Source organism: Mastomys coucha, unplaced genomic scaffold (genome assembly GCF_008632895.1).
Source record: "Mastomys coucha isolate ucsf_1 unplaced genomic scaffold, UCSF_Mcou_1 pScaffold5, whole genome shotgun sequence".
Lineage (NCBI taxonomy): Eukaryota > Metazoa > Chordata > Mammalia > Rodentia > Muridae > Mastomys > Mastomys coucha.
In genome coordinates, this window is record NW_022196911.1 from 13,560,845 (window position 1) to 13,577,805 (window position 16,961).

The window sequence follows — 16,961 nt, forward strand, 5'->3', positions numbered from 1 at the left end:
CTCTCTCTCTCTCTCTCTCTCTCTCTCTCTCTCTCCCCGTGACTCAATTACTTCTCTGTTGCTATGATAAAGCACCATGGTGACCGCCGTGGCAGAGTTTATTTGCTCTTTCCAGAACGTTGGTTCATAATGGCAGTTACTATAAGCACAAAACAGAGAGCAAACTGATAGCAAGTAAAGCTTTTGTTTGTTTGTTTGTTTGTTTTTGTTTTTCAAGACGGGGTTTCTCTGTGTAGCCCTAGCTGTCCTGGAACTCACTCTGTAGACCAGGCTGTCCTCGAACTCAGAAATCCACCTGCCTCTGCCTCCCAAGTGCTGGGATTAAAAGCGTGCCCTCAAGTAAGGCTTTTTACTCTTAAAGCTGCCCCCCAAGTAATATGCTCCCTCTATCAAGGTCATACAAACCGAACCTCCTCAAACATCTCCACAGAATGGAGACCAAGTATGCAAATGCCCATAGCTACCATAACCTTTGAGTTGGTTGGTTTTAACTGTCAGCTCAACACAACCAAGAATCACCTCCCTTGGAGGAGAATCTTAATGGGGAGTTATTTTCATCAGGTTGGCCTGTGGACAGACACTTCTGTGAAAAATTCACAAGGCGACTCACTGCCTTGTGAACTGTTATAGGAAAACCTAGCCCATAGTGGGCAGCACTATTTCCTAGTCAAGGGATCTTGAATAATATAAGAAAGGAGAGAGTTAGCGGGGAGAGAGAGAGAGAGAGAGAGAGAGAGAGAGAGAGCAAGCAAGTATCCATGCAGCATTGGCTCTGCTCTTGGCTGCAGGTCTGCTGCTCTCGGTTCCTCAGTGAGCATGACCTTTCTGCTCCTTTTCCATTGCCCTGGATGCACGGTGCTCCTTCCCAACTGCCCATTTCCTTCTACATGTCTAGTGGGCAGTTGTCACAAGTTCGTAATTTTTCTCTTCCTATGTCTGCCCCACTGGGGGCAGACACCACCCTCTGCAACTTAGTTGTCTGAGCCACCACCACATGCAGCGAAGACACAACCAGTGGACAAAGGTTGACTGTTTGCAGTCAGCACTTCCTGATTTCTACACAGTCGGCCACTGGCATTTGTACAGTGACCTCAGGAAACTTAATTCAGACTCGGAACCCCTCACTGGTAATATGACGCTTTTTCACTGTGTGTGCACAATCTCTTGAAATCACCTTTCTTCACTGTTTCAGATATCTGGTCCTCCAATCCAGAGACTTCGGAAGGTGAGCTTGTCCTGCAGGCTCGAACAAGCAGGATCTTCCCTTGTTTTTACCCGAATACACTGTGGCTGCAGGTAGGTAGAGTTTTACCTGGTGGGGAGGCTGGGGAAGACAGACCTGGAGGTGGAGGCAGACACGGCTGCTCCCATGAGCACTGGAGGCTGTTATGGCTGCTGCCTCAGTCTCTGAGCACACTCAGCCTTTCAGGAAAGTGGAACTGGCTTTCCTGCAGCCATCAGAGGACTGCATCAGGCCCGTGGGGCAAAGCGGGTGAAGCTCCTGTAGCTTTAAGGATCAAGAAGCCAAAGTATTACTCTGCTCTTATTTGCAATGCTCAGTAGAAATGAATGGAATAAAAAAATAATAATAAAGGTAGCAGAAATACCCTAGATTCATGGCTAGGGTTGCATCATAGCTACACAACATCCATGCAGAACTAAGCCATTTTCTCCATGGGAAAGATCTATTTACCTCAACAGGCTGTAAGGTTATTTACCGTGTAAAGGTTGGCAGTGGGAGGATCCCCTAAAAGCAGTCACTTCCCAGCCTAATCAGCAAAGGTAAGGTGGGCTTAGTTAATCAGATTCCAGCTACTGATTCCAAGGCCTCAGTGACATGCACACAGAATCAGATCTTGGTGACTGTCACCACACTCACCCCAGTACAGACTGAGAACACAAGAGGAAGAAACACCTTTACAAACACAAGTGTGATCCCAAGAGCTAGCATTGATGGGCCTATGGTTCTCCCAGCATTGATGGGCCTGTGATTCTCTCAGCATTGATGGGTCTATAGTTATCCCAGCATTGATGGGCCTGTGGTTCTCCCAGCATTGATGAGCCTATGGTTCTCCCAGCATTGATGGGCCTATGGTTCTCACAGCTGGGGATGGGAACAGATGGGGCAGTGGTTTATACTCTCTTTATAGAAGAGTCCAACAAAGTCAAGAGCTCCTAAAGAAATACCACAAACCTCAGACACTACGAAAGATGATGAGACACAGGAAAAGCGACACCCAAACGGCAAGGTAGGTTTCTGCTGCACACAATCTTTCCCTGCTGTATTCTCTGCGCCATGTAGTCTGAGCCATGCCGTCTGTTCTGGGGCTACAAGCTAATGGCTGGTGCACCTCTCTAGAGCATCCCTGACAACCATCTTCTTCCAGTAACAATCACCAGCTCTGTCAGGAACATCCGTCCACGCCTCTGCCCTCAGAGCCTCCCAACAGCTACCTCAAGAAGCACTTTTGTCCCAGAGTGTTGCTGACAGAGGGCTGGGACTGCCTCAGGGAGGGTGGGAAGGGCTGAGCGCCCAGCTCTTTGCTCAAAGCACCTTTACTTTCTCCCTCTCTTGCTGGAGCGAGTCCACATTTCATTTTGTTTTGGGAACTTTGGGCTGCATAGATCTTCACCCCTTGAAAACAAAGAATGCTTTGAATAGATGACCAAGGCTGCTTGGCTTCACAGTTTTTCATTGCAATCTCTTCCTCCTCCTCCTCTTCCTCTTCTTCTTCTCCCTCCTCTCCCTCCTTCTCCTCTTCCTTTTCTTCCTCAACCTCCTTCATTTCCCCTTATTCACGCTTTTGCTCCTCTTCTTCCTTATACTCCTCCCATCCTCCCCTTCCTCCTCCCCCCTCCTCTTCTTCCTCTTCTCCCTCATCCCTTCATCCCTCCTCTTCCCCTGCCTCCTTTTCCTCCTTCTCCTCTTCCTTTCCCCCTCATTCCCTTCCTCCTCCTCCTCCTTCTCTCTCCCTCTTCTTCCTCCTTTTCCTGTCCCCTCCTCCTCCCCTTCCTCCTTCCCATCCTCCTCTTCTTCTCCCTCCATCCATTTTCTTCTTGTGCCTTTTTTTCCTCCTCCCCCTCCTCTTCTTAGACAGTTCTCAGGTCTTATGTATTCAAGCTCACCATGTAGCACACTGTCCTTGACCTTCTGATTCTCCAACTCCTGAGTACTGGGATTATAGGACTGTACTCCCCCCCACACACACATCCTGTTATGCAATGCTAGGGATCCCAGAACTTCAAGCATCCTGGGCACACAGTCTACTAACTAAGCTACACTCCTAGATCACAAAGCCTTTCTTTAATGTGGTTATTTCACATGGTTGTCATGCAAAGAAACATAGCTGAACAAAACCTAGACCTTGGTGACCAGGTCTGGAAGAAGGAGGTCCATTGCTGGTTAGGCCAACAAGTTATAGACCAATCACTGGCTTGGGCTTCTGAAGCCACAGAGTATAAATGTGATAAGCAGGTGGTCCATGGCAAATTTCATTCTACTATGAGCTTTCTATCTTTTAACCTGACATTAGCCGCACTCTCCAGCTTCCTGGTTCCCCATTACAGTACTGTATCTTCTGATGTCTCACCTTGAATCTATGTGTGCCTTGCATTAGATATGCTGAATTCTCTTCTTGTTCATTTAATTTTACATTATAAATTATATTTTAGTTAAAAATTTATTATAAAAATTTTGCAATGAGAAGAGACACACAATAAAATGAACCAGACCCAAAGCGTATACTTCCCATATATTTTTGGTTATGAGTCTAGCCTTTCACGGCTGAGCTGCCTCTCCAGTCCAAGTCGATACATCTTCAGATCAGATTTTACATCCTGTCAATACGTTTTTACACACTTATCTACCAAATTAAAAAAAATGAAAAAACCATGACAGAGTCTAAACTAGAAAACAATTAGTTTTATATCTTCTTTGGTGGTTCCTATTTTAGTAGCGTAAACCCTGAAAACTGCATGATCACACATAACATGCTCTCGGAACTGCAGTAGGTGACTTCACCATTGTGTGAATGTTGTAGCGACTCACACAACCTCAATGTCATCCATCACTCATTCTGGCCTTCTGATGCAAGCAAGGGGCATGGCAGGTGTGGTGGGTGAGGCTGCATTGGCGTAGCAAACTGAGGTTATTTCTGCCGGTGTCTTTCTTTGCATTAAGCTTTCCAGGGGTGATGTTTTCTACTGAGAGCCTAGCAGTATACATTTGAAGTTACTTGTTTGCTCATTATTAATTGAAACCATTTAGTGTTGAGTAGGAGGTGAGAGGATGAAGTGGGAAGACAAAATAAGTACCAAAAGTTCATTTTTACTTAGTAATCATGCAATTTTATCTGGCCCAGGATCTCAGGCTCATCAGTCAATCCTGGGTTGATGGATCATACAGACTCATGGCAAATGCAGTGTCAACTTGAAGGAAGGCAGACACTGAGGAACAAATCATTACATTTCCTATTGATAACCACATGCAGGACGAGGATAGGGAGCTCATCAGTATAGGGTATATGTGTGTGTTTGTGCATGTGCGTGCATGTGTGTATGTATGTGCACAGCAGCTAGTATCCAGCATGCAGGCTGACAGTGGGCAGTGATTTTGAATAGAAAAGGAAATAGTGGAAAAGTGTTCATCATGCCTGCTATAACTCTTCACCTGGGCTTTTCTGCGTGTCCATTAAGGTGGAGCAGTTGCTCAGAGACGGGCGAACTATCATCACCTTCCCCAATGGAACCAGGAAGGAGATCAGTGCTGACAAGAAGACCACCCTCATCAAGTTTTTCAACGGAGACATGAAGAAGGTCAAGTCTGATCAGAAAGTGGTGCGTGCTGTGGACACACTTGTATTCTTTCAGATTCAGAGCCTACCCGGTGACTAGCAACCCTTTTATAGATGGGTGTTCTTTTGTTCCCTGGTGTCAGATGATGAGGGAAGGCGGGAGGTCAGAACTTTCTTGCTAATGAGAATTTTGTCTGTGGTACATGATGCAAGAGAGATTCTTCGTGGTCTCGCCGCACAGATTTGCACATCAGTGGTGTTTCCACCAGCCTCGGACCCTCCACTGTGAAATTTTCAGTTATCCAGATACCCTTCCACAGACCTGAGCCGAGGAAAAAATAAACCAGGAAATCCTGGGAGACCTGTTTAAATGGTGACTTTTAGGAATTCATGGTCCTATGGGGCAAAGAGATGTGTTGCCTCAGGTTTGTGGGGTCACAAACACATTTCTTAGGAAGATATATCTGCAAGGATGGACAGATGATGAGAAGCAACAGGGATGAGGGAGGAGAGAGAGCAGGGCTTAGTGCAGGCTGGGATGGAAGGAACTTCCCCGGCTCTGGGTTCTGCTTAGGTCTGGTGACAGGGATACCCTGGACAGCGAGTGTGCCCCTCTCCAGGGTTCTCTGTCCAGGAGCTGCCATTCCCTTCCTGTGTCTCCCCATCTGCAGAGGGGAAGCATGGTACTTATGTAGTGATGGAGATGGGGCACTCCCGACACCCACGGCTTTTGGACATGTTGCTAATATAGTGAGAATGCTTAAAAATCATAGAATACAGATGCTCTATTTTCTAGTTTGCTTTGTCTTGCTATAATAAACACCACAGCCAAGAACAACTTGAGAAGGAAAGGGTTTATTTGGCTTACATGTCCCCATCACAATATCGAGGGAAGTCAACATCACTGCAGAAAGCCGAAGTCAGGAGCTTAGGCAAACATGGAGGAACGCTGCTTACTGGCTTGCTTCCCATGGCTTAAGCAGGCTTGCTCAGCCTGCTTTTCATAAAACCCAGAATCACCTGCTCAGGTGTGGCACCACCCACACAGTGGTCTGGACCCTTCCACATTAATGACTCATCAAAAAAAAATACACACCCCCTCCATTTGACTATTGGGCAATCTAGTGGAAGGGTCTTCTCTACTGATGCTAGCCTGTGCCGAGTCGACAGATGCTAACCAAAACATATTCAGATCTCAGAGTCACAGATTTTCCAAACATACGACTCCATCTGAAGACACTTGATCTTCGCCATCCTCTTCTGTGGATGGACCAATCTGACTAGGCAGGAGTTTTGATCAGGAATAGAGCAGTGTCTTCTGAGAAGCATATTCCTGCTTCTCAGAAAATGACCCCATTCAATCCCACTCTAGCCCTGGCGGTGGCTTTTTTTTTTAAGTGTCTCCCTCTTCAGATCTAGGGAATGCCCTTAGCATCAGGAGCACCCACCACCCTGAACCCATCACCCTACCCCTTTGTAAATGTTGTCCTCCCTCCCTCTCTTCCTCCTTGGAAACCAAGGGAGATGTGACTATTAGGAACGACAAGGTCAAATGACAGCTCACGAGGCGCGGGTCCGTGGATTTCCAAGGCACTTTGTGAGCCCTATTCTCTTGGGCTGCCGTTGGCCACTGGGTCTGAAAACTCTGGGATCCAGGGAACCCTGGGGCTCACAGCTCATGTCCACCAAAGCCTAGACCCCACCATGAAGGCCCAGCAAATCACAAGTTAGAACACAGTTAGGTACAAAACTGAGGACTAAGCTGTATCCCACAGTCTCCCTGTAACGAACAGCCTATTGTTATCCCTGGGGTGTCAGTAACTGGCGCCACCTCCTGTGTTCCACACCTGTGGAAGCACCCACAGATGTGGTCAAGCCTCCCTCACCCCCTGAGCCTGTACTTTCAGTCACCTATGGGCAGTAATTGATCAGATTCCCTGGAGCTCACAATGTGAGGGGAACTGCCTCCCAGTGTGGGCTTCTCTGTCTTCACAGATTTATTATTATGCGGATGCTCAAACAACACACACAACCTACCCAGATGGTGTCGAAGTTGTGCAGTTTCCTAACAAGTGGACCGGTGAGTGGTGTCACCTGCACCTGCTTGCTCAGTGCCTGTGTGGGAAATGGTCAGGTGGGTGAGTACCACAGGGAAAGGGCAGCAGTCACTGAGCTTTTAAATCACTGAAGAAAAGCTTGGGCTGCCCCATTAGATTTTAGTGTTTTTCTTTTAAAATTAGAAGACATTCTTTGAATCACATAGGGCAAAATTATACCCAAAGAGTCATTTTTAGTTTTCCTGAAATTCATCGAATTGGATGTACTGGATTTGTTGTCTGCCATTTTTATGTTATTATATTCAAGAATGTTCTCAGCTATTTCTTCTGCAAACATTGCCCATCCCTCAATTCCTTGTCTTCCTAAACTGTCTGATCACAGGTACAGTATGCCACCCAATCTGCTCCTCTCTGAGCATATTATCTTCATTCTGTTTAGGTAAATTCTTTAGAACTCCCCTCCAATTTGCCATTTTTCTCTTTATTGTCCTTCTTGGCTTGGTGACATCCTTCACTTCCTTCTGGTCCGACTCAGGTCTATCCAGTGTGTCAGCTAACACTCCCTCATCTCTTGTTAGCTGCTCCTCCTCCTTTCCCCTAGGTCTCAAGTTACTTTACACAGGGTTGCCTCACAGCCTTGCTCTGGTGACAGCCTGACCCCCAGACATGGAGCTCAGAGTGGGGCTCAGTCATGGCTGGCTCCTCATGGTGCTGTGTCTCCTCAGCTTTTCAGTCTGTCCCGAAGGGACAGATTTGGTAATAATCCTAGGGGTCCGGACTGGAGCTTCCCCTCTGGATAAGGCTTCTGGGTGTTTGTGTCAGGTGCCCTGACACTTCATGTAAGTCTCTTCATGTAGAATATCCTAGACCCAGCAGGTAATGAGGTTGGCTGTGGCGAGCTCACCTCAGGGCCATAGCTACAGATTCTTTAGAGAGAACTCAGAGAAGGTAGGAATATTCCTTGGTGATCAACAGTTGACAACAGGTAGTTTGGTTTTGCTGTTGTTTTGAGTTTTTTATTTTTATATTTTTGTTTGTTTGTTTGTTTGTTTGTTTCTGGTTCACCCTTCTCTGAGAGTGGCATATTGAGCCCACACTCAGGCCCAATCTGTAGACAAAGACTTTGCATCCTGTATCAGTGTAGCTATAAAGCTGAGCCTTCTCCCAGGCACTCTAACACACCCAGAATCATAGGAACAGAGGTGAGGAGGACACAACATCTGTCCCAATACTGGGAGTAACTGGGACCAGTAGGATCTAGGCACACAGGAACTCTGCTAGCCCAGTGGCACGCGTTCCTTCTGGTCAGTCTGGGCCAGTGCCCTGAGCAGACCTTGGGTGCAAACTCTGAAGCGAGTCCCATAATACCCAGAGGAAGCTCTACTCCCAGGTGCTCTAACGGCCCAGGATCACAGGATCACAGAATCACAAGATCACAGAGACAACTTGACTCTGAGGAGTTCTGACACAACCAGGATCACAGGAAGGACAGGCACCAGTCAGATTTAGCCAGGGTAGGTAGCACTAGAGGTAACCAGATGGTGGGAGGCAAGCTTAAGAACATAAGCAACAGAAACCAAGGTTACTTGGCATCATCAGAACACAATTCTCCCACCATAGCAAGTCCTGAACACACCATAACACCAGAAAAGCAAGATTCAGATCTAAAATCACTTCTCATGATGATGATAGAGGACTTTAGGATGGACATAAATAACTCCCTCAAAGAAATACAGGAAAACACAAAATTCTCTCAAAGAAATACAGGAGAACACAGGTAAACAGCTAGAAGCCCTTAAAGAGGAAACACAAAAATCCCTTAAAAAACTACAGGAAAACACAATCAAACAGGTGAGGGAAATGAACAAAACCATCCAGGATTTAAAAATGGAAATAGAAACAATAAATAAATCACAAAGGGGACAACCTTGGAGTTAGAAAACCTAGGAAAGAGATCAGGAGTCATAGATGCAAGCATCATCAACAGGATACAAGAGATAGAAGAGAGAATCTCAGGGGTAGAAGACACCATAGAAAACATTGACACAACAGTCAAAGAAAATGCAGAAGCAAAAAGTTCCTAACCCAAAACATCCAGGAAATCCAGGACACAACGAGAAGACCAAACCTAAGGATAATAGGTATAGAAGAGAATGAAGATTCCCAACTTAAAGGGCCAGTAAATATCTTCAACAAAATTATAGAAGAAAACTTCCCTAACTTAAAGAAAGAGATACCCGTGAACATACAAGAAGCCTACAGAACTCCAAATAGACTGGACCAGAAAAGAAATTCCTCCCAGCACATAATAATCAAAACACCAAATGAACTAAACAAAGAAAGAATTTTAAAAGCAGTAAGGGAAAAAGGTAAAAAACATATAAAGGCAGGCCTGTCAGAATTACACCAGACTTCTCACCAGAGACTATGAAAGCTAGAAGATCCTGGGCAGATGTCATACAGACCCTAAGAGAACACAAAAGCCAGCCCAGGCTACTATACCCAGCAAAACTCTCAATTACCATAGATGGAGAAAACCAGATATTCCATGACAAAACCAAATTTACACAATATCTTTCCGCAAATCCAGCCCTACAAAGGATAATAGATGGAAAACTCCAACATGAGGAGCAAAACTACATCCTAGAAGAAGCAAGAAAGTAATCTTTCAACAAATCCACACAAACCTAATTCCACCTCTTACAACAAAAATAACAGGAAGTAACAATTACTTTTTCTTAATATCTCTTAATATGAAAATTAATATTACCAATATATCCTAATCCATTGAAATTCAAAAGTATGAGGAATTAGAAATTTGTTGGCTATCATCTGTTGTCTCTCTAATTTGGTAATTGGAGAAATAGGTCCAATATTATGCAATCCATATATACTTTCTGCTTGTTTGTACCTGACAGTGTCTTGCTGTGTACCACATAATGGTCTTGAAATCATGCTCCTCCTATCTTGGCCTCTCTATTAGTAGGATTGTTTATTTGATGTTTTTACACTATACTATGGTTTTCAAAACAGCCTACATATTTCAAAATTATTTATTCAGCCAAGAGAAACATAGACAATTAACTTGGGTAGTGGCTTGTAAGAGAACAACAAAGAGTGAGACTGAATGCTTTGCTTGATGTTTGTAACTATTGTATCAAGTTTGAAGAAGAGGACTTTATAAGTTACTCTTTCTCTGAGATGAATGCTTTTCAAAATCATCACAGCTAATGAACCAGATTCTTACCCTCACCTAATGTCTGTGCCACCCTCCAAAGCAGAACAATTGTTCACTGAAACAGTTGATGAATGAGTTCATGGATAGACCATTTTAATACACATACCATTTCTTAAATGAATGTAACCTGTTCTCTGTGGGCTGAGAATGATGAAAATCACTCAAGTCAAATAGCTTTGACCATAGCAGGAAATCTGTATCCAAAAATCTTGCCTACAGTTCATTCCTTGGCCAGCAGAACTGTCAACTCTTAATTTAGCTACGATGGAGGTAAAATCTTTTGGTGATGTGAGGGTCATTGAAGTACAGTCTTATTACAGTGAACTCCAATGTCTAAAAATTGTTCTTACTTGGGGCTTGTACCACAGTAAGAGCCAAGATTTTAAGCTCTACTAAAAACAAAACAAACAAACAAAAAGACATTATCTATTTTTGTTCATTTTAAAGAAACTAGTAGTGATGTATTATTTTAAAATATAGTTAATATATTTGGAGTTATTTAAAATTTATATTGAGAAAAACGTATGTATTTTTAGTGTTGCTGTAGACAAGCATCTACATAAGACTGTTCAATTGATTGTTGTTTTATAATACTCATTTTTATTGTTACAATATTTTATAAATTTTTTTTTTGGTTTTCGAGACAGGGTTTCTCTGTGTAGCCCTGGCTGTCCTGGAACTCACTCTGTAGACCAGGCTGGCCTCGAACTCAGAAATCCACCTGCCTCTGCCTCCCAAGTGCTGGGATTAAAGGCGTGCGCCACCACTGCCCGGCTATAAATTTTAAAGAATATGACAAAACAAAAAAAGAAAAAGAAAGGCATTGCAGGTATTAAGGGGGGTCTCTGGGAGGACTTGGGGTACAAACGGGCAAGAATATGATGTAATTCTCTTTACTTAAAATGTTTTTAAATGTTAACAAATTCAGATAAATTGAAATTATGTATCTTTTCTCATCATAATGCAATAAAACTTAAATCAATAAATAAAATAAAATAAAATAAAACTTTAAAAAAAAAAGAAAAAAAAAGTTGAGCCTTGTGGACACTATGATCAGCAAATAGCACCAGAACATTGGAAGCATCTGTTCTGATCTGGTTTTAGTGATGTCTGATATTTGGGACCCTCCCATACTACGGACACTGATCTGAAATAGTGTGTGTGTCATCCTATTTTGCATTAGTGGTACAGTTCATAAACCATAATATAAGACAATGCCCAGATAGAATGAACTCATTGCTGATCAGGCTGCTCTCTTGGCTGTGTGGAACCTGGCCCAGCCACAGGGCTGCTGAATCTAGCTGAGACTTCTTTCTTAGTCTTCATAGTCTAGCCAGTGCTATTATGGTCTTTGTTCCACCCCTGAGGTTTTTATAGGCTGGTGAGCACAGATGTGGACAGGAGAGGAATTACTTGAAATCATGCTCCTCCTATCTCAGCCTCTATTAGTAGGATTTGAATTACTTCTTCAGTCACTTTTGGCATACACTTGGCATTGAAAAATTACCCTTGTTTGTTCGCAAGTGCTCTGTGGGGTTGTTGGTGGATGGTAGCCAGATCTGGTGAAAAAAGAAAAGGGTTGAGAGACATATCTGGTCTTTGAATCTTGGCTGGTCTGTGCGGAATGTGTCTGAAATGCATCGCTTAACTGTATATCAGTTTCTGAGTTCTATCACTGTCCGTATGCATGATTCACATTCACATTCTCCAGAACATCCTCACCTGCCAGTTCAAAAAGAAACTATCCCAGTCCCCTCTTGCCATTTCTGAGTGCACCTGTGTGTCTGTGTGTTTGGCAAAGTTCAGCAAACACTATTTTGCATTGATTCTGCACCAGGCAGTCACAGGATTTTTGAGGTTTCATCTGTTGCTATGTGCTGTAATGCTAAATTCTGTAAACCACATCTACTTGCCTCAAAATGAGTGAATTTCCTTGTGTGCCAGCTCCTGTTGTGCAAGCCTTGCTCCTTAATTTAAAACTATTGGTTAATAAAGATGCCAACAGCCCATAGCTGGGCAGAAGAGAGGCAGGTGGGGCTTTGGTTCCTGGGCTTGAGGTCTGAGGCGGAGACCATGAGGGAAAGGAAAAGAGGAAGGAAAGAGACACTATGGGGTAGATGGATCATAAGAGCAGGACCATGAGTGTCAGCCTGTTAGAACAGGAGTGTGGTGGAACATGGGATTATTGACAAGGACATAGACAAGATAGCACAGAGGGTTGCTATCTACCCAGCTCCACTGCTTTCAAGGATTATTATAAATATTATGATTTTGTGTCATTTATTTGGGAACCAAATGACCTAAGGTGGGGTAGAAACCCCCCAAAAATATTCACCACAACATGATTCTGAGATTCTCAAGCTATCGGATCAAAGAGAACTCCTAGTTCCTCAGGGCATCGCACCAACATGCCGCTAAGTTTTTTAGATTTTTATGCTAACAAATATTTGCTGCATGAAGTTATTTCTTGGATGTAAGATTCCACAACACATTATTTTTCTGAAGTATAGTTCATGCTCCTTTTTGTCTGACAACAACTGCCAAACATTGACCAACACATGTGCACAAAGCACACAGACATCAGAAGAACAGGTAGAAACCGATCAATGGCATTTTGCTTGGAAGCCCTTTGTATTTTCTGTAAATGCACATATGGAAAGCTCTCTGCCTATGTCCATGCACTCTTTTCAGGCCCTGGGTGACAACCTTGGGTGCTGTAGAGCTTCAGCACACTCTGCAGTGGGGAATTGTCCCTGAATAAGGCCAATGTCACGGTGATTGCTAATGATCTAGCTTGCCTTTGAAAGTCACTATGGAACAGTAAAAGCAGTTTCAACAGTGTCTTGGTTTCTTTCTTCACTGTAGTGGCCCGATATTTGACCAAAGGCAAGAGTGGGAGGATTCACAATTCAGAGAAACATAGTCCCATGTAAAAGCAGTTTCAACAGTGTCTTGGTTTCTTTCTTCACTGCAGTGGCCCGATATTTGACCAAAGGCAAGAGTGGGAGGGTTCACAATTCAGAGAAACATAGTCCCATGTGTTAGGAGGGTGTGGTGGCAGGAGCATGAGGTGGCTGGTCACACTATAGTATAAAGTGACTGCTCAAATTGCTGTCTAGAAGAGAATCATGAATGCTGGCGCCTCTTGCATTTCCATTTAAATTTAGTCTGGAACTCCAGCATCTAGTATTACCTGGCACCAATGAAGGATTTTTACCACAAATCCAGAGCACAGAAAAATGTCAGACTTTGAAACTTGAATTTAGTTTCTATTAAAGGTAATTTATTCATCATCATCAAGTAGAAACCCCATGAACTGTTACACACTAGAGACCATCCATGTTCCTGTTTAGCCTTATACACACTAGAGACCATCCACACTTATACACGCTAGAGACCATCCAAACTTATACATACTAAAGACCATCCATATTTATATGCACTAGAGACCATCTATGCTCCTGCTGAGCCTTACATACACCAGAAGACCACCCACACTTATATACACTAGAGACCATCCAAACTTGTACATACTAGAGACCATCCACACTCTGGCTGAGTCTTAGACACACCAAAGACCATCCACACTACGGCTGAGCCTTACTCACCTGAAATTGGATCAATGGGGCATTGCGTACAATGTCTGCCAATCCTGACTACAAGCTTGTATGATTAAAAAGATGTTCTCCTTCACAATAATATTTTAACATAGGTCATTTAGATATGACATGGCTTCCAAATAATGCATTTATTATAACATGTACTGTAAACAAATGTGTCCTGCAGAAAAATTCTACCCGGATGGCTCCAAGGAAACCGTGTTTCCTGACGGGACAGTGAAACAGCTCAAGGATGGATGTGAGGAGACGGTGTTCCCTGATGGGACATTTGTGACAGTGAAAAGGTCAGCTCCCCCTACCCCCATGAACCGCACCAGATGATGTGAACCCATACTTCAACCCTGGGCTTTGTGTTCCATAATATATCTGTAGTCATTTACATGTATGCAAAATTCAAGCATTCATATAAATATAACAACAGGGCCCGGGGAGATGGCCCAGTGGTTAGGAACACTGGCTCCCTCTAGAGAAGATGCAGGTTTAGTCCTCAGCACCCACATGAGAGCTTGTAACCATCTGTAACTCCAGTTCTATGGGAACCCAATGGCTGCCTCTGACCTCCATGGACACCAGGCATTCATGCAGTTCACAGACACACACACTCAATACAAATAGGGATAAATAAATATTTTAAAAAATGATACCAGAAAATATATGACACCATTGATCCTATAAGAATTTTTTGTGACCTCAGTTCAGTTCTGTTTATAGAGAATATGAGCTTAGACATAGAATTTTGGGGCCATCATGTACCCCCAAGATTGTGCTGTGATTGACTTCAGGGACTAAGGTCGCCTCACAGTTTACATCATCAGCTGATGCTATAGTCATCTAGCTTGGTGTCAGAATAATCTTATTCTGTATTTCTCAAGTGTGCCATTGCTGTTAGGTAACATGTCAACATAGGTTGTAGATGCAGTCAGTAGGTGACTGAAGCTGGCCAACCTTGAGTGCAGTCTTCAGTGTCTACCTCTTCAAAGGCTTGTTGTGTAGAAGCATGAATCTATTGCAGCATGCATAAGCAAAGAATCTAAGCCATGACAAGAAAATGATAAGTTACTGTGTTGGTGCTGGTGTGTGCAGACAGCGATGTCCACAGGGCCTTTGCTCATCGTGTGCCCAATAGCCTGGGCAAGAGTTTAGTAAACTCACTTTAAATGTTCTCAATATCTCCTGCCTATGGTGTGCTCTGAGCATGTTTCCTCCATGATCATGACCTTACCAGCTCCTCAGGGTCCCCATCCCACACTCAGAGCTTCTATATCTCTTCTGGTGGTATCAGCAGAGTGCATAGTACCCAGGACTCTTTCTGTTGTGTTTCTGTCATGAACTGAGCAGTCTTGCTGTCCCTGCTCACCCATCTCAGATTCTAGGTTCAGGTCTCAGCTCCCTCGCCCTTCCACCTTCCTATGCCCAGAATGTCTGGGCTTCTCCTGTCTTTTAAACCTCAAATGCTTTCCTTACTCTTGCCCTGGAGAACCTCAACTTCCTCGTCCAGGGGAGACTTGGGAATCTAGGTGGTCGTATGGTTTTGATCTTCCCCAGTTCTTCCACACTCACACAGTTGGCTTCTGCATGGCTCTACTTACCAGAGTGTCACTATTCTACAGGAATGGAGACAAGATCATCATGTTCAGCAACGGACAGAAAGAAATCCACACATCCAGGTTCAAGCGGAGGGAATTCCCAGATGGCACCACCAAGACTGTGTATTGCAATGGCTGCCAGGAGACCAAGTATGCCTCAGGGAGGGTCAGGGTCAAAGATGAGACGGGAACTGTCATCCTGGACTGGAAGTAGTGCATCCAACAGACTCAATGGCAGGCAGTAAGCTCCAAATATAGTTTTGACCAAAACAGACAAAGCAACTCACATCAGTAGATTCTCCTGACAGTCCTGGAGATCCCCCATGCATGGAGGAGTAAAGAGGCATCCAAAAATTGTAAAGAAAGAGACCATGTAGCTACCATCTTGGGAGAGAGGTCAGAGAAGCAGTAGCCAGAAACGAAACCCTGGGCATGGCTTCTGTGGCCTTGTCCAGACCATGCCTTCTGTCAGAGTCTGGCCCTGGAGCTGAGGGTACAAGGGAAGCAGTGTAACCACTGCCAGCTAATTCCTGGGAGCAGCCATTAACAACAGCCAGCTCCACGTTTTGCTTGGCCAACGCCTGCCTGCGTCTACTTCTACCCTCTTTTAGAGTCCTCATCAATGGGATCCAGGGCAATGTATCTTCACTGGTGCCTGATGTATGAATAGATGTGATTTAACCATCCTGAAGTGTCTAGACAGAACCTCATGTGGTATTCTATCCCATAAATTCACATAATTATGATCTGTCAATCAACAAGGACATGAGTAAAATCACAGATAAAAAAAAAAAAATCCACAGAAACACAATGGACCACACCTCCTACCTGTTCCTGTGAATCTGCCATGCTGTAGGAGAGATCCCTCCCTAGCTACTAGGCAGCTGCTGATCTCAATAGATAGTTCCCAGTTCTCTTTGGCCATATCTTCCACTGATGAGGAGTTCTGAGAATGTGGGTTTTTGTTTATTTGTTTTGTTTTGGTTTTGTTTTTGCTTTTGTTTTTGTTTTCTACGTCCTCCATACCTACCTCTAAAGAGAGTAGATTCAGAAAGAATACACTGTGTGCTATAGCCAATGGTGCCCATTGGAGAGGAGTGGCTGGCAGCAGCACCTGTCATGCCCTTGCCCTGGTTCACCTTCTGAAGTTAATGAGAAGAAGTTCCAAAGGGCAAGCATGCTTGCCTTCTTGGTGGCAGAGGATCTGCAAGGTAGGGGAAAGATCCTGTATCTCTGGACTCACCTTGGGCTGTGCAGTCATTCTGCTGTTGTACCAGACACTGGAACAGACAGTAAGATGCCCCCGTTTCCTTATGTCCTGTCCGCTAGAGTCTTATATGCCTCGGGCAGGGTTAGAACCTATGCCTCCACAGCTAGGTTCTGTCTCATCAAAGTGAGCTGTTAAATCTTCATCGTTTGTGTGACTGTGGCTGTGCCATGGTGTCTCTCACTGTCTGCCCCTGCATAGGATTCACAGTTTGTAAGCAGTTGACGATGCCCTCGAATTATTATGAAAATTGATAGGAGGTGCTAGAAACAAGGTTCACAAAAGCCTAGGTTCCAAAACCCTGTTCAGACTGTCTTCTGCCATCATACAGCTAGCTCTGTAGCTGCACGTGCTGTAGTGAAAGTCCCCAGTGTGGGCCAGTCTGCTGGAACTTTCACAC

General features: G+C 44.2%; 1 protein-coding gene across 3 annotated transcripts in view; it reads left to right on the plus strand.

Moving 5' to 3' along the window:
• The window catches only part of Tcp10l2 (t-complex 10 like 2), a 23,263-nt gene extending 7,278 nt beyond the window's left edge, over nt 1-15,985 (plus strand). For all 3 annotated transcript variants that reach the window (XM_031353570.1, XM_031353569.1, XM_031353568.1), the window contains 6 exons: nt 1,193-1,296; nt 2,151-2,249; nt 4,696-4,836; nt 6,789-6,873; nt 13,875-13,992; nt 15,319-15,985. In XM_031353570.1, coding sequence (XP_031209430.1) covers nt 1,193-1,296; nt 2,151-2,249; nt 4,696-4,836; nt 6,789-6,873; nt 13,875-13,992; nt 15,319-15,508 — 737 coding nt within the window. In that variant the 3' untranslated portion in view covers nt 15,509-15,985. The remainder of the gene's footprint in view (nt 1-1,192; nt 1,297-2,150; nt 2,250-4,695; nt 4,837-6,788; nt 6,874-13,874; nt 13,993-15,318) is intronic.
• The last annotated feature ends 976 nt before the right edge of the window (nt 15,986-16,961 follow it).